At 43.1% G+C, this 21337-nt stretch overlaps 1 protein-coding gene across 3 annotated transcripts in view; it reads left to right on the top strand.

Moving 5' to 3' along the window:
• CCDC60 (coiled-coil domain containing 60) overlaps positions 1–21337 on the top strand; it is a 150194-nt gene that overhangs the window by 43334 nt on the left and 85523 nt on the right. For all 3 annotated transcript variants that reach the window (XM_019493766.2, XM_014593638.3, XM_014593639.3), the window contains exon 2: positions 19594–19665. In XM_019493766.2, the coding sequence (XP_019349311.1) occupies positions 19594–19665 (72 nt within the window). The remainder of the gene's footprint in view (positions 1–19593; positions 19666–21337) is intronic.

Below are 21337 nucleotides of genomic sequence, written 5' to 3'. Positions count from 1 at the left end.
GTGCAAGCCTCTCCAAGTGCACAATTTGGGAGTTACCCTGGTAGCGGGATCGGAGTGGCTGGAATAACGGTTCCCATGCAGGACTCCTGCCATCCAATCAGGGCCTTTCTTGAACGGAGAGGGAGGGAGTGGAGTTGTTTAGCAAGGAGGATTTTTTTTCATTCCTACTATACTGCAACTTTAGTGGTTCTCATAGATAGCTACATGTTATTTCTTGTCCTTCACGTTGTCCTCTTTGCCATCCAGGCCCATGACACTGCCAACTGGGGTGGTGTGCTGAGCACTTACATTTGTACCTGGTTTTTACACAGCTTCTGCAGATTTAAACAATCCTTTTTAGTGCCTTTCCATGAGTGTGGGGGTAGGGGTGCTTTTTCAGCACCAGTGCTCTGGCCAGCTGGGATAAGGCTCCACTTCTCCCAGGAGTTGAGCATTGCCCTGAGAGAGAGGGCAGCGAGGTGTGACTAAGGCAGATTTATGTTTGCGTAGAATGGGAGGTGGGCTGCTAACGACCCAAAGCCAAGTGGAAGGGGGCCTGGCACCTCAGCTGCAGTCCAGGATGCGAGGAGCGGGAAAAGGAAGAGGGGGACTGGTCTGCCCAGTGCTGAAGAATAGAAACCTCAAGAGCACTTAGTGGCCTGAGGCACTATGCTGTGAGCAGTCAGGATGGGGTAATTCACCCTCCCCCCACATCCCTCCATCCCTGCACTGCCCCTCCAATCCCTTCTGGACTTCTCAACACCAACAGCCTATGGGAGGGCCACAGAATGGCCTGTAGCAGCTGCGTGTCCCCTTCTCCTCCTTCCTTCCACCCCTGCTTCCCCCCAGAGGCCCTGCATTATCCCCAGGGCCTGGGTCCCCATCATGGCTGTATGGAGCGGGGGTGAACAGTACCTTCCTGGGCTGCATGATTTGTCAGCAGAAATGAGGGAAGGGCTGACCATGGGTCCTGCAGGTCATGGTTCAGCAGTAGCCACTGATGTGCTGGTAGCAGGGAGCCTGGAGGGCACTCTTTGTGTCTGAAAGTGGAGCAGCAAGGGTCAGAGAAGTGGGTCCAGAACACCCATAGCAGCAGTGTGGGGAATGGTGTCCTGGGACTTGCATGCTCAGCCATGGTCTGTGGGGTCAAAGACGGGGGTGGGGGTGGGGGGGGAGTCCTGTGAGGTGGAGGGTGTGGCAGAAATGCCACCGTCTGTGTCTCTCTCCAGAAATCTGTCCCGGTCAGCTTGGGACACTGGGGTCGAATTCCTAAGGGAGAAGGGATTTTCCTCCCTACCTACATGACAAAAGCCTGGTGCCTAGGGTGTGGTCCCTCTGGTCACCTGAGTAGGGGGAGGGAAAAGCCCCTGCTCATCTGCCCAGGTGACCAGTGATACTTTTTAAATTGGTTGGCTAGTTGCCAACACTACTGGCTTCTATTGGGCTGGGCTGCTGAGGTCAGAAAGGCTATATAAGGGCCTAGTCCAAGAAAAAGAGGGAGAGAAGCCATTTTACCAGCATGGCCCAAACACCAGGACACAGGGAGAGAGTCTCATCCAACTGAAACGCACTCTCTCTGGAAATCTCCGAGCCAGATCTCTACCATCTTCTGGATGATACTTGTAAGTGTTTCTAGAGAGTTAGTCAGCTCACGGTGATGCATTTGCGTATCAAACGGCTACCTCAACCAGACTGTTTTTCTCAATGGTAATCCCTTGATAGTGCTCTACCTCTTACCCTATTCTAACCCTACCCTCTGTAACCAATAAAATTCTCCTTTGTGACTGGTATAGGAGACTTATTGAGGGGTGGGTTTAATTATGCCTAGGAGGCCCCTTAGGTCTGCGGACTAAGGGAGACTATCCTTTTTGGCCCCCAACTTGGGGAGGAGCCCCAAGTGCTTGTATTGGGTCGAGTACCCATAGGACTATTAGGCCTGTGTTTCCCCAAGGACACAGAACCTAGAAAGTCCCCTCTCGGGGTGGTGGCAGCACATTATCCCGGGACTCTGCGGTGGGGCTCGAAAGGGGGTCTGCCAGGGCTTAGGCACCTCTGGAGAGATGCGTGGAGTCTGGAAGATTGACAGGCATAGTGAGGTGGAAGGCTCAACACAGGAGCTCCCCCTACTGACCCGCCACAGAGGGCATGGGCTCAGGGTCCATGTCTGGGTCATGATGTGCGTGGCATTGGAGCTCTCCCCCCGCCCCACCACATCCCATCCTCCTCCACTAACCAACCCTAGTCACTGCAACTGGGACTACAGGAAGATGTGCTTGAAGACATCCCTGTTTTGGTGCCCTTTCTGGAGCTGGTGCTGGGTCTCTTCCTCTCCCCAGTTGGCAATGAGATCCCTTATCTCCCTGTAGTTCCAGTTGTAGTGACTAGGGTTGGTTAGTGGAGGAGGATGGGATGTGGTCATTCATGGTCTGGGCCCTGGCAGTGCCCATGGGGTCTCAGTGTCCATGGGTGGGTAAGGGCCTTGTGGCGAGGGTGCCGATGGTAGGGTGGATGAATGGAAGGAGTGGTGGAGGCATGTAGGAGTGTGTCCTGACGTGTGGCTCTCACTCTCGCTGCAACTGGGTGTGGCCCCTACTCCTGAGTGACTGGGGACACCCATACAAACTCAAACTTTCCAGGGGATTCCAGCAGACACACCATGATTCTGGCAATGCCCTTGCCCTGGCCTGGAAATTTCCAGTGTCCTCTACCTATAATATGGAGGCAGCTGGCCATGCCCCACCTGCTTCTGAAGTTTCCAGAGGTATCTGCCCACTTGCCCCTTGGATGCTCAGTGCTATCCCCTCCCCCAGCCTTAGTACTCTGGGACCCTGTAGCTGCAGGCCAAAAAAGCCTTGCAGCACGCCAGGTACACATGGCCCAGGTACTTGCTGGCAATGGCTAAGTGATGAAGGTCATAGGGTTTCTTCCATGCAGGCCCAGTCCCAATGTTCTGCCCCCTGCCATCATGACCCACCAGAGGTGAGCCACCCAGCCACCCACACTGGCTCCTGCTCTGGGGTGGAGGACGGGGCTTACAATGGGGTCCGAGTTCCTGGCTCTGGCCTCAGAGATCTGGTATGTGGGAGCCAAGGTTGCAGGGGTTCTCCTGGGCTCAGGGTCAGGTCTGTGTTACATCATGAGGTGCTTCATGATGGGGTGTAGGGGCATGGCCCAGGGACTCAGGTGCCCAAGTCCCGGGGCTTGTTCAGGGGGGACAGATGCCTCCCTTCCCCCTGCTGCCTGCTTGTGGCTGACAGATAGCTGTGGTCAGGAAGTGGGGCTGGGGAGAGGGGCTGTGCTGGCTCAGCTTTGGGAGAGCTTGGGGACAGGGCCTGCTGGGCACACAGCTGGAGCAAGGATGGGCTGAGTCTTAGCATGCCTCTCTGACAGGGGAGTAGTGGGGAGGCTGCAAAGGAGCCGGGGATGCTGGAGAACAGTGATCTGACTTGAATTGAAGGGGATCTGGTACAGAAGTATGATACGCTGGTATAACCTAAATTGATCCAATTTAAGACCACAATGAACCAGGTCTATCTTAGACTGGGTTCCACCATTTTTAGACTGGTTTATGTGTGTCAAACTTCTGTACAGTTATGGGTTTAGATTGATTTCGGGTCACGTAGACCAGTCTAATTGTTAGACCCTGACTCCATGTGGTACCCAATGACTAGGGAGATGTAGGTCCAATTACCCATGGATCCTGTTACTCATTAGCCAGAGCAGAGCAGGGAGCAAACACCAGCACACATTGCTCGCAACAGCTTTATTCAGAAAGGAGACAGCTTCCGGCCAGGTCCCTCACCGATAGAATATGGGGAGCCACAACGAACAATAGTTTTTTCCCATATTTATACGCTTTGGTTAATACTCATTAACATTCATTCTACCTCCATCCTGCCTTCTGTTTCACCCATTTCTCCTCCCATCTCAAGCTCTGCCTCTGTTTACTGTTTGCTTCATTAGCATGGAATTGCCTATGCATTTCATTCTTTTACATGACTTCTTGCTATGAGCGCATGTCTAAGATGTTGACTCCTTTTCTTCGGTCAATGGGTGGACGTTGACCAAAATCTGGAAGTTTCTGGAGGCTTCTTCACCAATCACCATTCATCTTTTTGCATATGTTCATCTTGGATTCTGATACCAATTACATGTTGTTTTTCACATTCCAGTCTGTTTTTCTGTCTTACATTGTACCATCTTCCACCTTTTTTGGGCCCCTGTATCTTATCTCGTTCCTAACTGTAGCTGGTTCACAGACTCACACAGATTCACTTGCTGCTTTTTCCTCAGAAAAATGATTGACACAGTTAAGATAGTTTCTTAGCATAAGCAAATGGATGGCTTAGCATAAGCATTCATAAGCAAAATCTGGTTGCCTAAGCATCTTGCAATATATTTTTAATATATCATTCTGCCTTGTGGTTAGCAGCTCTGCTAGGCCACAGGTCATGCCTTGTATTCAGCTGCAAATCCAGTGCTCTCTAAGATCCAGGTATTGTTACCCTAACACTAATGTGTAATGTCTGTACCTGATCTGGACACCTGACCCAACCACTCTCTAGATTCTTGGAATAGAGCACAGGAACATACTATGCGTGTGCTCCAAGACCTGAACACTATATTTACACACCACAAAATACATTAGGCACTCAGCTAACTTGATAACATCCTTTCTACATGTTTACAAACTAGGCTTCTATTTATTCACCAGAAATTTCTTCCTGAACTTGTATGATTTCCCCAGCCCTGCAACAAAGTTAAAAGTGACTTTTGAGCTGATTAGGGCCAACTGCAGGGCTTTACTATTTCACAACAAATGAGGTATGCAGAACAAAGGCACTTGTCCCCTGCAACTGGGCCTTGGCGATTTTTTTTTTTCTGCTCACATAACTGAATTCTCTGGGAGCACTTTCCAGGAAAGTTTGTATCAGCTACAGCAGAATAAAATATATAATTAGCTCTGGCCATGCCTTTTACTAACCTGTTACATTTATATTAACCTGATTTTGTTGACAGTCTTTTCAGGACTTCATAGTTCCACCATAGTCCTTTAGGCTGCAAACAGACATCACATTTATCCCAGGATAAACCATTTTGTCCCCAGGCAAAGTGAAGTTGTACAAATGTCCATGCCCCTAGTCCTGGGTTAAATCCAAAAAAACGTTCTGTGGATAAGAGCTGTAGTAACAGTTTATCCCAAGATACTGCAAAGTACATCTGTACAGTTATCCTGGACTTGTGGGACTGCATCAAAGGCAGAAAAGTAATGCTTCATTCAGCCACTCACTAAACCCTAATTAGAAGGGTGATGTCATGCCAATCTCAGGATATTTTTGTCTACAAAAACAAGCACAATTTATCCAGGAACAACTGCAACATGCCTTATTATGTTAAAGCCTCTAAAATACATTGTAGCATAGTCCATATTAGTTTTATTTCATGCTATCACCATTTGGTGGGAAAAATCCAGGATGATGACTCAGTAATGTAGGAAAAATGAAACAACATTTCAGAAATCAATACACTGGGAGAAAATCTCTTTCATTAATAGGTCTCAATGTGGAATATAATGTACCATTGACTACATACAAACTTTGGCTTCAGAAAAACTAACCAGGTTCCTCATAGAACCAAATCTCAATGTCCAGCATAAGAAATCTTGTTCAAAATGTTTGCTTAATACTAGAAAACATAGCCAATGTGCAAATCTTTAGGGGAATAATTACTCAAATTTGGTTCTTGAAGGCTACTGATTTTCATTAAAAATTGAGCTCTAAATAATAGAGAAGATGAGTGACAATCACATTTTGAAATGTCTAACAAGTTGTCCACCCTAATTTATGCTAAATTAAAATTGCAACAAGAAAAATATCTAAAAGAATGCTGTGGATTATGGAGGCCAGGGCAAGATTACTTTATTAGTTGTTCAGTTAGCCCTTACATTTCCTTATTGCAATTTGCAAGGACTGAGAGTGTAATCAGAATCAGATATGACACTTCTGAATAGTCCATCACTGACAGTCTTATTTTAATTCTGCAAATGGAAGACCCCAAAATGGTTCTTTCTTGCATAATCCTAAATAGAGCAAGCTATTGTTAATAAGCCTTTTTTCTTATGCAGTAAACTTTTCTCATTTTTGCTGCACAATTTGTTTACAAATGTCCGTATTCTTTGTGTACATACATATGTTTGGAGAGCTTAGGAAGAGGTTAGATTGCATTAAAAATAGCCACCCAATATAATTTAGTTCACCTGAGTATGGACCTTACACTTAGACCCCAAGGTAGGTGGATCTAAATGCAAATTCTACAGAAGTTCAGGACAGTTAATCAGTCTAAAAATGGCCAACCTGATCTAAGTTAAGTGTATCTCTGAGTTAGCCTAAGTTAGTATGAGTCCTGTGAGACCAATATAAGTGAACTTCTGTACAGTTCCCAGTGCGGCCCTGGGACTGGGAAATCCCAGCTGCTGGTCCTAGCCCAGGACTGTTCTTTCCTAACCCACCCCCAGCACCAGGGTATTTTTAGGCCCCCAGCCCCTCCCCCAGATGGAGAACCCTGTTCCCCTTGCAGCCCCATAGACCAGCCAGCTTCCCCAAGCCTGCCAAACTCCTATCCTACAAGCTGCTGCCAGTGTCAGGAGCCAAGGAAGAATGTCAGGGTAGGGGGAAGGGAGGGGAGGGTGGAATGGAGCAGGGTGGGTTTTCAGGGTGGGAGGTGTTGTTCATCTGGGAGTAGGGTGGTGTCCTGGTCCCAAGAGGTGGGGGAGAGAGCTTCCTCCCCACCACCCCCTCCCCCCTGTGGAACCCACTAGTCAACCTTGATCCTGTTAAACCCTGCTGGACCCCACCAAGCCCACACAGACTCCAACTTGTCCACCTGATCACCCCCTTGCAGCCAAGCTTGTCCCCCCAACCCCCTACTCATCCCCCTATCTCTACTTACTTTAGATCAAGTGGCTATTTTAACTCCATCCACCCCCCACCCCCCCACCAGCCTCCTCGAATGTTTGTGCATACCCTTTAATAGATCAAGAAACAAAGCCAAGCTTAAGGATAGATACAAAGATTCTGCTCAAGTTCCCTTCTGGGCACCTATACATGTGCTAATCTGTTGCTAATTAGCATGTGTTGGAGCTGACTTGATTAATCAAGTCTGCTGGAATGTGTTAATTAATGTGCTCCAGCAGCCTGTGCATCACATCTATTCAGCATCCCCACACTTCAAAAAGGTGGTGGGGGCACTTTAACTAAAGCTTGTCCAACCAAGCTCCCTCACCACTATTTTGAAGTATGGGATGCCAAATTTACATAAAGCTTCAGGTGCTTTAATTAGAGAAGTTCTTGGAGTTGCTAAAGCATATCCGCCCCTCCACCCTGGAACACATTTATAGATGCCCTCTGAGTCAAAAAAAAATACTAATAAAATTCATCCCAGAATAGCTTGCTTCTAGAAGGAAGAAGTTAATATTTCCAAAGAATGGTGGAAAATATGGTAAAAGGACATACATTGTCAAATGAAAACAGTATGCAGAGTTTTCAGGTGCTAGGGATAGAAGCAATTGCATCTTTTCATTTGACCCACACAAGCTGCATGATGCCTGCTGCAGGAATATGAATGTAACCTACTTTCTGTCACATCTAGGGCCAGATTTTGCATGAAAACAGACACTTGTCTCACACTGAAGTTCTTGAGCTTCACTAGAAGCTATCCACAAACAACATAGTTCACCTAACTGAATAATAGCAAGTAGCCTTCAGATCACTCAACTCTTCTCAGGCACAACTTGGTCCCTCCCCCATCCTTATTTCAGTGCTACTTGCATCTCTGTAAGGTGCCCAATGATTGTTCATATTAAATATCCCCACAACTTGAATCAGATTGCCTTAGGATTTGTTCACATGAGCACCCTCAGGAAGTTAAAGTGAATCAAGAAGGGTGTGGAGCTGGGTATACAAGCATTAAAATGCACTAGTGTCCCCAAAGGCTATTTTGCTCCTGAATAGCAGTATCTGTAGGGGGGTCTAATATATTTTATCCTATACACATTGACTTCACACCTTTTAAGTTCATTTATACTTTCCCTGAGAGTCCCCATTGAGACACCCCTTTATATTAGTACTGGCTCTACTGGGAAACTGAAAAAATAAAAGAACATAAATAAAAGAATATAATAATTAAAAAAAGAATTGCCTGCATCTCATCAGATATTACAAAATCAGTACTAAGTAGCGATAAAGCTGTCTCATATAATCAGAAACCATACATCCTGCAATTTGAGTCAAATAAATTTTCATTGAATTATTTTCAAACATTCTCAGGTGGAGGCAATAGATTTTAATCAGTCTTCTGGTGTCCAGAGATACCAGTGAAAGTGGTCTATACAAAAACTGTTGAAACCACTGTAAAGGTTATGCTTTTTTCAGCTTGTCTTATGTAAAGGGGCTTTTATATAGCTATGAAAGTAATCACAGAGCTTCAGTTATAAGCTTTAGAGACTGATCCATACTAAGCTGTGTTTACAAAGCAAAGCAAGATTTGCTTATGTATCCATAATTCCTTCCAAAGGCAGTGTCTGAGTTCCACCCTAATTAGCTATTGAATCTACCCATATTTCCACTCCTTCCCTATATCCTTTTGCCTACTTAAAAAGACTTTCTTACTTAAGATCAAGGGACTTTTAAGAACTGGCTTATTTGAAATAAAGTCCTTTAGAAAGTACAGCCAACTCTTTCGTTCTGTGCAACTAGAATATTGGACCAGCTGCTGTGTGAGAAAATTACAGCAAGAAGCTTGTCATGTTGCATTTTTTTTAATGTGTTGTTCTTTGTTGTTGTAACTTAAAATGAATTTAGATCTTATGAAAGATATCAGTTTAACGGTCTTACTGACTGAAGCACTCCATTTATCCACAGAACAAACAGCAACAGTAAAAGTTTGCCCCTACTATCTCCCTGAAAACGTATCTCAACATGAAGGATACGAATTGATTGCCTTTTAAGTTGATGACTTTGATCCAGAATATGTTCACTCACTAAGGTCTGGACCATGGCAACTTACATGGAGTGAAAGTCTTAAAAGTCAGTTTGTTCCATCTAAAGCTATACAGTCTGCAGCATATTCCATTGCTGTTGTCTGGCCTGGATTGCCATTTGAAGCTTTACTCCATTATAGGTGAAAGAATATAACTTCCATTTTTTCCCCAAGATTTTTCTGGGTCATCTGATGGTATTACCCTATGGAGGAATTATTATTTTTAGAATAACTGCATGTTAAATAGAGCTGGTTTAACATACAAACAAATGTTCATGGACCAATTTGGAAAACAATTGTTGCAATTTTAAACTTTTTGAAAAAAAATGGTCAATTTGGAACATTCAAAAGTTTTCATCTAGCTAACATGACTGTTATTTGTTCAGAAAGAAGGCCAAGTGTGTTTTATCTGCCAGCCTCTGTTTTCACATTGTCTTGTGCATTGTTGATATTTGATTCAATTATCTCTTTGTGAGGGCATGGGCTGGTTGTTAAGAGTACCTCATTCTCTCCTGTTTCCTCTACTGGGTAACCCCGACTTCAAAGCAGGCTACAATTCCCCTACCTGCTTGCTACAAACTTCCTAATACCTATGCTTTTAAAAACAAACAAAAATCCCTTCTCAGCCCTAATTTCATTGTTCATGAATGCAACGTCATTATTTTTGCCTCTTTTTACAGCACAGGACCACATCTGGAGTGCTAAGTACTCTTGATACCTACTCAACTCTACGGTGTTGAGCAGACATGCCACTGTAGATCACTACCACAGCAGTTGGTGACTACTGACCTTCATACCTGCTGGAGACAACCCATTGGAGCAAAAAATAAGCAGACAACACCAGTTGCTACCTAGAAAAATAACTACAGCAACAGTAGATTTAGTGTAATGTGCACATGGCTGTTTAACATAAGTCAAAAGCAAACAGGACTATATCAATACAAGTTCTGTGGTTAATAACTTTTTATCAGCCATGATCTATCTCACTGCTAGTGAGGTTTCTGATCTGCTCTGCATCACAACAACTTGACTCATACTACACAGTCAGTGTTGGTTCACATCAGGATTCTCAGATCCAGGGAATATGAAGCTGGAGCTGGAATAGCTTTTTCATTCTCTTTGAGCCTGAAATGCAAGAAGGGGTCACACAAGAATTAAACTTCTTTGGGTGTGTTCTCTTAATTAATGAGTCTACGGACAAGAATAATCAGATCATCTTGCTAATATTTAAATGTCAAGACAGCACACACTTTACAGAGGAGCTAATTCAGATGCTGTCTGATCCAGGGATGGAGTGCACAAGATACATTATCTCAGGAGTTTTCAGGACCCATGGGGAAACTGATGAGATAAAGCAGGCTGAAATCTCAATAGTATGTGTGTGGTAGCCACTGAATGTAAAGAGGACTTTCAGATGTCTCAGTGTCTAGGCAAAATTTCAAAATTACATGAAGAACTGTGGAAATCTGAATCTAGACAACACTGAGACATTGCTGTCAAGGGAGAAGCAGTCCAGAGAACTGCTTATCTCCTTTTAATCTTTTCCATTGTTTGTGGTATCTCTTCTAAAATTAACTCACCCTACAGGAGATGTCCCAGTGGCTAGTATGCAAGTCTGTGGCTTGAGAGACCAAGTTTCAGGTTTTTTGTTTTGCCCCAGACTTCGGTGATCCTAGGAAAATCAGTCTTGTGCCCCAATTCTCCATGTATAAAATGGGGATAATAGCACTTTACTACCTCCTAGCAGTGTAGTGAATATAAATACATTAAAGATTGCGAACTGCCGAACAACTATGTGGACAGAGTTATAGAGAGAAAGAGCCCTGGGGTCCTTTTGGAATCTCCATTTCTATTGGATGCAGCAAAAAATACTCCTTCATCTATGATTAACCAGCAAAATGTGTGCCACCCCATCAAGCACAGAGGTAGCTGTGCTGATGTACACTTTGGTAAACTCCAGGCTTGACTATTGCTACTCATATGTGGGAATGGTGCCACAGGAGAGGTGGCATCTTGCCCTGCCTCTCTAATACATTTACAAGGATAGCTGCCATGCTATATTAAACTTACAATCAGAATATTATTCTCTCTTTTCCTTCCCAGCCACAGAATAGGTATGGAAGAAATTTTAAAGATCAGTAGGAAAAAATAAATAACCTTGGCTTGTTTATTTTTCCCCCAAGGCTGACAAAATAGTCAAATAGTATATAATTTTTCTTTCATATACAAATACTGCAGCATACACTCAACAGTTTTCAATACAGAGCAGCGGTCAGAAATAACCATTAACTTGTTCCATGTGTTGACTGTTTATTCTCCTAGTACCTTTGTACTCGGTTAGAGAAATGAGCTTTGATTCTTCCCAGAATGTCTCTTGTTTAGTTTTGTGGTCATCTTCAACTTTGCTGTGCTTTGTCCTCTTTCATGTGGCTGTCGTGGTACTTCTTTATTCTGCATTTTTTATTGATTTGGTCAAAAGTAATTAAAGAGATCATTCTTTCTCAATTACGTTTCCTTGAATTTTCTGAGGCTGGTAACTCTTCTCCCACCCCTTCTCAAATTAGCTTTGTTCTCACTATGAAATTAAACAGAATAGCCTGTTCTTTTTTATTCTTTCTGTTGTTGTTTTTCACTTGAATAGAGACTCTGTGCTCTAGAAGATATTGATCTAATAATTTTATTAGGAATTCCTGCCTTGGTTCATGAACTCTAGTTCTGTATGGGGGGGGAGGGGAGAGGGAGGGGTATTATTCCTCTATCACCCTGGGGGGGGAAAATGTCAGTTTTGAAAACTGTTTGCATATCCTTGAGTGGAGCTCTTCAACTATTTCCTAGACTACCTTATAGTACAGCAAGAACCAGAAGAATAATTCTTCAATAATGTGACTCTGAAAGGAAGACCTGTTTTCCTTATCAACAAGAATTACATTAATTTCTATTAGAATTATAGGCAATGTGTAGGGGAGGCACAGGGGGCACATGCCCCTCTCCCCCGAAATTGGCCCTCGCCAGCCAGGGAGTGGGGGTGCCCGCCCCCCAGAAGTGCCGACATCACTGCCAGTTTGCCGCCAGCGCTTCCAGGGTCGGTGATCAGCTGCTGGGGGACCCCCCCCCTCCCCATCGGCAATCAGCTGGTGTTGCCACCCCAGAACCAGGAGGCACCAGTTGCCCATGATTAGAATGTACTAATGGATAACCAAAATGTCTTCATTTAAAATGACAAAAGATGAGGGGGAGTATATTTGTGATGTTTACTTCAACAGAGGAGAGTATCTAAAAATACTAACCAAGCATGGATACATTTTCGTTGATCACACATATTTCCAAATAATGAATAGAAGATATCTGGAGTTGCATAAAGCTAAAATTTCTGGTAGGTGGCCCAATGAAAATGAAACAAAAACAAAACACAGGGATATAAAATGCATAAATAGAGGTGTGTGTGTGTATATATATGTGTGTGTGTGTGTATATATATATATATATATATATATATATATATATATATATATAATATATATATGTATTATATATATACACACACATACACACACACATATATATAATATATATGTGTGTATGAAGTATGCAGTATATAGAAATGTGCATGCATTTTATGTCACTTTATGAAAATATTTAATAGGAAAGTTAACCATGAGGGCCAAAGACAAGCTTGCAGCAATTCCATTGAAGTTAATGGAGTTACATCAAGAATTAATTTGACCCAAATATTTAACTATTCAAAAAACTGTAACAAAATTAGGTCAGTAGTCAATGGAGACAAGGAAATAAAAAGAACTTGATGAGGAATATAATAAGCAGAGGAAAATCAAGTTTATAAACAATAGCAGGCTATTTGAGCTTGTTTAAATACAAAAACACCAAGATTGTGGCTGCTATCTTTCTACACATGTGGCCTCCCTCACCATTGCATCAAAATGTTTCATAAAAAGTAACAAATTTATTTTTAAAAACTCCTGTGCAGATGAAGTGTAAACAGAGAAGTATTATTTCCATTTTACAGTTGGAGAGTAGAGGCACAGAGATGTTAAGCAATGGAAGAACTCCCATTAACTCTGTGAGATTTGGATTAGATCCTAAATGATTTGCTTAGAATCACAGAGGAAGTCTGTGTCTAAGCTAGAAACTGAGCCTGCATATCCTGAATTTTATTTTTATGCCCCACCCACAAGACCAATCTTTCTCTTGCTCTGTGTTCTTCTTTTGGTTCCTTGGTCCCTTTGCAGCCACAGATGGGGAATCATGGAACAGTAGCTGTTGCAACAGCTGCACAATACTCAAGGATTCCCCTTGGCAAAGGGAATCCTCAAGTGGCCAATTTACAATGCCATGCATCACCAGAGCGGTGCAAGATAGCTTTAATGAATCACAGTATTTGGCCAATATCTGAGAGTTTTTTTGTTTTTGTAGAGTTTTTGTTTGTTTAAAGTTACAGCATTTTATTAATGCTTCTTTAAGCATACGGTTAATATTACAGTACTCACATTCTTAATGAAGCCTTTTGACTGGGAATCTTTGTGTTTAATTGAAAATTCTCCTTCAGTCTTCATGTCTGTTTCATATTTCCTTGTTCTAATGAAAGAGAAAAGGCCAGTACTAAGCACTTGCTGTAAAAAAGTGAAATAAAATAAAAGCTCTTGAGTACCACACTGGGACTCCACTTGAATACTGCCTATAAAACACAAGAGTCAGAATTCAGTCCAGAGGATAGCTTTAGGCAACCCAAACCCAACTAACCACCTGAACACCAAGAGTGTCACAAGACCTAATTACAATTATTTATATGATTAAGAGTTATTTCACCAGGTTGATACTGTATTTGCTTCTGGCTTACCAACTCAGTCATATGGCTAAGGGGTGTTCTGTGATGGAGGTAGCATAAATTCAAAAGTTATTCCAAAAAAAGAAAAATACCTAGGACATGTTAAGAATGAAGTCAGAGCATCTGCCACAACACTGGGGAGCTGGAGGAACATGTGAAAGGGCTACTCGAAATAATATATCCATTTCCTCACAAAGGAAAACTGATGGGATTTAATGATACAGCAGACATGCATAGAATGCCCCAGGACAGACCTGGGTGGTACAGCCTTATTTGCAAGGCTTGTAAGCTTTCAGATTTAGGTTTGCAAGAAAAGAACTATAGCCAATCAGGTAGCATCTAGCTCCCCCTACTGTAGCTTTTCTGTAGTTCTTTTATATCCAGAGCTGCTAGGATGTAACACAAATGACAAACCTTAATCATCCTCCTGGAAATGGTTTGGATGATTTCCCATGCAATCTCACTTTGGTTCATGTTTCATATAATAATGTATGAAGTTTGATATTTGTAAATATACCAGTGCTTGAAACATACCCAGCTGTGTGATATCGTGTCTTGCTGTTCCTGTAATACTGAAAATCAGAAATGCTCACTAGAACTGCCCCTTTGGCTTTTAAAAGGATGAAAAATCCCATTGATTCAGAAACATTAAACACAAACCTCTCATGAATCTTGCATGTAATGTTATAAAAATGATTTGGATCATTTCAATAAGATTCTGTTGAGTTTAGTGGATACAACAGACCAGTATTGTTTTCCTTCATTTTTTCTAATATCTAGCACTGCAAATTAAAACAATTGTGTTGATATATGATGGAGTTGTAGCTATATTTGCCCTGTTTTAAGGCCTGATTGTGTTCTAGTCCGATATTGTCTGACAAGCAAGTAGAACATAAGAACAAACCCCATCTTTACTCTGTTACCATTACACTAAATACCATATTTACTTGATTAGAAGACAAGGTTTTTCCCCCTATTTAACATGGGGGGAAAAGCCCCTTGCCTTAGTGTCAAGCATGAGGCGGGGGGGGGGGGGGGGGAGGAGGAGAGGGGCAGCAGCTGCTGAGGCTCTGGCCCAAACCCAGAGTTTGGACTGAAGCTGGAGCCAGAGCCAGAGCCATAGCTGTCACCCAGTTGCCTCTGCATGCCCTGCCATTCCTCCCTAATAGCCCCCAGTATTTTCTCCTGGCCACACCACTCCTCCATCTCTCTCCCCCTCTGCCGCACTCCTCCTTACCTTTGCTCCAAACCATCAAGTTCTGCCCCTGCAGCAGGCCGGGGCATGGAGCATGGCTCCAGCCTGGCCCTATAGCAGTGGCACAAAGCTGACACTGCTGTTCCAGCCCAGCCCCATAGCATCAGTGCTAACACCCTGCCACTGCTGCTACAGGGTTGGGCTGAAACAGCAGTGCCAGCTCCATATCACTGCTATGGGGTAGACTGAAGCTATGCTCCATGTCCTGGGCTGGAGCAGGGATAGAGCTTGCCCATGCAAAGCAAAGGCCAGGTGTGAGGGGGGAGATGGAAGAAAGGGGGGCAGGGACCTAAGGCTGCAAGTGGCAGAAGCAGCATGGAGAGGGGAGGAGCAGGGAACAGGAGGAAGGGGACTAGGGGTAACCTGAGTCTGTGGGGGAGCAGGCACAATGGGGGCTAAGTGTGGTTGGTGGGGAGACAGGCAGCAGGGGGCAAGTTCAAGCTGCCTGCCTCTCACTGCCTGCCCCCTACCACCTGCCTCCCATTGCCTACCCCATTACTGCCCGCCCCACTCCTGCCCTACCACATGCCCCCTTACTGCTTCCCCCAGTGTCTGTGCCCTACCTCCTACCCCATTACTACCTCCCTCATTACATCTTTCCCTACCGTTACAGCAGTTGGGAGAGGGGGAGGGACAAATTTAAGATGATCCGCAAATAATTAGATGCCATACATGGAAAATTTTAATTTATATTATAAATTATAATCTTATATTATAATTATTATAATCTTATTTTATATTCAGGGTCATCATGTATGTGAGTGATTACAGTAGTTGTGTTGTGCTGCTCATCACGAGTATTTGAGAGAGAGAGCGAAAGCGAGAACATGGCTTTTAGCATCACTGCAACTTGTCCTGGGAAATATCTAGTGGTAGGAGCAAGGCAAGAATGGACTCAGATACTCTGATGGTAAAAATAGTATAAAAAAACTTAATAAAAAGGAACTAAGATCCTGAGAAGGGAAGGAAATCACAGTGAAAGAGTAAGACAAATAGAAGAGATATCAGAAGGTGAGGGAAAGAGAACTGGAGGATGAACATTAAAGTAACTCAAATTTTTTTTGAGTGGACTCTTCTCACCTTATTCTTGAAACATCATGTGTACACAAATTGGATTCTTCTCCATAATATGCAACTCTGCTGCATTCCTGACTTCAGTCTCTATTCTCTTGAAGAACAAGCATAAACCTTGTGGCAGAATGCCATCTCAATATGGCCTGGCAGCCCCATCCCCATGTGCTTCAGGTAACCCTGGAGTATAACCTGAGCTGGATATATTCCTGAGGGAGGGGGAAACCTGTTCCTGTGGATGTGAGAAGCTACAGGTATCAGGCTGGGAGGGGAGGTGAATGCCCCTGTCACTCTGCCCGGTAACCAGTGATGCATTTCAAAGGTTGGCTGGCAGCCAATATCTGCTGGCCTTTATTGGATCCGGTAAATGAGGTCAGAAGGTCTATATAAGCCAAGACTGCTGGGGGCAGGCAGCCCTGATGAAGACCCAGAGCAGCTGAACGTGTGCAGCTCTCCCTCTCTCTCTCTGTCTCTCGAAATATATGGACACACTATGAACTGCCTGCCTCCAGAGGAAAGCTCTATCAGCCTCTGGATAATGCTTGTGAGAAAGCTACTTGAAACCTGCAAACCTGACTAGATGCAGGCAGTCCTCGACTTACAATGTTTTGAGTTACAATGTTTCGCACTTACAACGTTTGTAAATTGACACCGTGTTTCAACTTTATGACATCAGTTTTGACTTACAACGTTTGATCCGATGCGACGTCATGCCAGCGAACAAGTTCGCTGTGTTGCTCATCTCCCTGGAGAACATCTGTCCAAACTTGCTTGGACACTTTCTTTAAGAAAGCAGACACAACTGCTGAAAAACTTTCAGCCAAGTCTCCTGAGAAGACTCCAGCCAAGAACCCTTCAAAAAAAACAACCAAGAGCCCTTCAAAAAGTCCAGCAAAGTCACCTCAAAGAAGTCCTTCCAAATCAATATGATTGCTATTTATGATATAAATACATTAATGTAGCTATATTACTCATCTGTAATTGATTGAGTACAAAATTCTGAGGTATTTGTGGTGAAAATAGGGTATCAGGCTTTGGTTCAGGAATCAATCCCCCATTTATAACATTGTTTCTTATGAGAAAACTGGTTCCGAATTACATTTCAATTTAAGATGCAGTTTTCAGGAACCAATTGTGTTGTTGAGTCCAAGGACTGCCTGTATATATCTTGCAGTAACTCAGATGTATGATCAAAGTCTACCCAGCCACACAGTTTGCTCTAAGGTATTTCTCCGATTTTGCTGTACCCTATTCCAAGCCTACTCCTTGTAATCAAGAAAACTCTCCACTGTACCTAGCATGGGAGACGTATTAGGAGAGGTTCTAGATTATGCCTTGGGGTCCCCTTGGTCCAGCTGACTAAGGGAGACCACTATTTGTGCTTCAGACTAAGGGAAGCACCCCAAGTTCTTGCAGTGGGTTGAGTACCCTTCCGATCTATAAAGCCTGTGTACCTCAAGAAGCACAGAGCCACTAACAAACTGAGACTCTCGAGTGGTGGCAGCGTTACTCCCAGGATTGTGGATGAGCTCCAGGAAGAGGGTCAGCCAGACATAAGGCACCCCCAGGGAGACACTCAGAGCTCGGTAGGTGCAGTGAGTTGGGTAGCTCAGCACAGGAGCACCCCCTACTGGGCTGCCACAAACCTTAATCTGAGTTCCCTTCTTAATGGCAATTTCTAGGGTTCCCCCTACCAGCTTTCCTAGCTTAATTCTCTACTCACTCAGAGCCACTCTACACTTTATCTTTGTAAATGGGAACTAAAAGGTCCTAGCTTGTCTGGTAGAATGACACAACAGAATACTTATTTGTATCTAACATACCCTAAAGCACATATATACAGGATTGTACATGTAGATGTTCAGGCTTACAGTTATAATTTTACCAGCCTAGATGCATTAGAAACTGAAAAAATTAGGTTGAATTTGGATAGGCAATGCTTTGTCCTACAGGTTTTGATTGCAAAATCAAAACCCAGCAAGGACTGGATCAAAATTAATTTCCAAAATCATGACACTTTTGAAAACCCATTTTGTAGACATCAGTATAATTGTATAGATTATTTAGTATTCATATATCTACTTTTTAAAAATAAACACATTTAGAAAGCAATCACCTCATCGGCAACCAGGAGAAACTTTCCAAAGCAAATAATATTTTATTGTTTATTTAATTACATTAATTTATTAATAAATTTGTTAAATTAATAATTGGACACTACTCTTCAGACTGTGGGGGATGGGAGCAAGGTGGGCTGTCAAGGGACACTGGCGGAGCAGGGCAGGCAACAGACATACAAAGGTTAAGCAGAACTCACCCACTGCTACTGCTGTTACCATTGTCCCCCGCTGACCTGGGGGTGGTGGGAGCCCCAGATCTGCTCCTAGCTCACTGCAGCCAGGGGCTGTGGAGACCAGCCACTCAGGGTGCCAGGGTCACCTGGGGACAATGGCAGTGGTGTGTAGATTCCCCTTTTTGGCACCTGTTCCCTGTCTGCCGCTCCCCCACAGGTGTTCCTTGCTGCTTGGAAGTATGTGCTAGGATGCTGTCCCTGCCCAAGTCAACTCCTTGTGCAACATGGCCCCCCAGCTGGAGTGGGGCAGGAGTGGCTCCAGGGTTTCTCTCATGCCTGCAAAAGCTGGAGACAGAGATGGCAGCAGGCAGGTTCCCCCTTCCAGCATTTGCTCCTATCTAGCAGGGGACTTGGAGGGGTGGGGGCAGCCGGGAGCAGGTGCAGGAAATGGAAATATGTCCTCCATTGCTGCTATCCCCTGCTGAGCCTGACACCACGCAGCTGCAGCTGGAGTGGGGCAGGAGCAGCTCTGGGACTCCCCTGTACCCAACTCCGCCAGAAACTGTGGCAGCAGCATCTGGTAGAACTTAGAAATAAACTGGTGTTTGGAGACTGGAACATCTGCCTATATTCCACTTCAGGGTTGGCATGAGTCTATATTGGTTGTGTGCAAAAAACACATACCCAAGAATAATGATCTGTCACAATGTATATCTTCAGAAAAGAACAGTTACAAGTAAGTACATTCCTGGTCCAAGTTTTAGAAACTGGCTTTTTCTTTTAGGTTAAATGCAGTTGGATCAGCTAACAACTTTCCATGAGAAAGCTTATTCTTTAAATACTTTAAGCACTCAAGCGTAGTAATTTAAATGCGCTTGCCTTCTGAATGGTGTTTGTAGATGACACAAATAATATGTTTATGTATGCTGAAATTATTCAACTGGATTGTCTTTCTCCATATGAAAATTAGCTATCATTTATGCTTATTATGAATATTTATAAATTTAGCACAAGAAAACTGACTTGCACAAGTGTATTATAGCTGTTGTCCTTTACTACCCTGATATTTACGACCTGCAGCATAATATGATTACATGCTTTTGACTCGCTTTCTAGGAACCAGCAAAAGAAGATGTCCATGTTCCTCAGGAAGAGATGACTACTACAAAGGATTCCCCCAAGCCAAAGGTGAGTTTAAATTACTCACTAAAACAATTAATCTAACAAGACACTTAAGCAAATGGTTAGCTTTAAACAGAAGGACTTCTCTCACTTGTTTAGATACTTGCATATATGAATCAGGGCTTGACTGTCTACTGTACAGCATGGTATTATGTTGATGCTTTCGATTTTATTGAAACTAATTTGAAAGTGTGTTAAGAAACCATTTTTTTTGCTGCCTGATAAACATTCCAAACCCCAGTTCTCCTGTTCTTAAACTCACTGAAGTCAGCAGAAAGATCGCCTAAGAAATGACTACAGAATCAAGTCCTACTTTGCTAAGAGAACTGTTGCAAGCTTAGCAATATTAGTGTTATTCCATTGTGTTAATTTAAATGTACATGTTTCAAAAGGCAGACACTTAAGCTATATTAAACTCAGCTCAGAAAGGGATAACCCATTAAAATTATGCTTTTCATTTCTTTAAATTGATTTATATTGATTTTAGAGCACCTGTAAGCACCATTCATTCAGAAATCTCTAGAGCCAGATTTTTTTACTGGTGCATTTTGGTGTTGCTCCTCTAAGGTCAGTAGAGATACACAGATTTACACCTGCTGAATATCTAGCCTATAGACAGCTTTTTTTCAGCCTTTACCCAAAGTGACCCAAATCCATTATTTTAAATATTGAAGGTCTTAGAAATATTTAACTCAAATGCCTCCTCCTGCTAAGCACAGAACAATTACTGTGGCAAGTCTGCTGCTGTAATTCATCCAAGATCACCCAAGCATATGTTCTAGTTGATATGTACTTAGTCCTGTCATATAAGTGTGCAGAATTACAGTATAGTTTGTGACTATCTACACAGAAGCAGTTCCAGCGCTATCAATTTAAAGAAAACCTTGGAAGCTGGTTACTGCATTGACCATTCTAATGTACATTTCACTTTCCACATTTGGATTTTACAATCCATCAATAAGCTCCTTTTTTCAGTGTGTGTTAACCTTTTCCTTGGTTTAAATCTGCTAAATCTCCCTTCTGTTTAGCACAAAACTGAATGTGCTATGGAGGATGGAGAATGGAGGATGATTTGATCATGATTTTGCCTCAGTGTAAACGTAACAAAGAGAAAGCAAAATAGAAAGTGTTGTGTGCAGGGGCAGATCTGATGGGGAGAAGGGTGCACTAATGCACTTGCACCTTCCTTTGATTCCTGGTCCACTCAAAATTTAAAACCAGCTGCTTGACAGGGGCAGCTGCATTTCTAATCAGGCAGTGCTAAGGAGCTCGATTGACTTCATGGCTCACTATTAGGGACCTACCCAAATCAAGGAGGCAGACAGCCAATTTTGCAGGCAGATCATGGAGCTGACCGCCATTTTTGTGGGCCCCACCACGCCTACTGCCGGCCCCACCCCTACTGCTGATTAACCAAGACGGTCATCTATGGTACAGCCCTGCCCATTCACCGTGCAGAGAAGCATAGCATAATTCTATATTATTATTATCCATAATTATATATTATAATATTGCATATTATAATATAGAATGTATATAGGAGCACATACATACATTTATATATTTTTATTTTATTTATTACATAAATACATACATAGATTACATAAATACACATATATACAATTATCTTATCTATATATATTACATAAATCAGATAACATTACAGAAGAAGACACAG

This window comes from Alligator mississippiensis, chromosome 10 (assembly GCF_030867095.1).
Source record: "Alligator mississippiensis isolate rAllMis1 chromosome 10, rAllMis1, whole genome shotgun sequence".
NCBI classification, from domain to species: Eukaryota; Metazoa; Chordata; order Crocodylia; family Alligatoridae; genus Alligator; species Alligator mississippiensis.
This window is presented reverse-complemented; position numbering and strand designations above follow the sequence as displayed.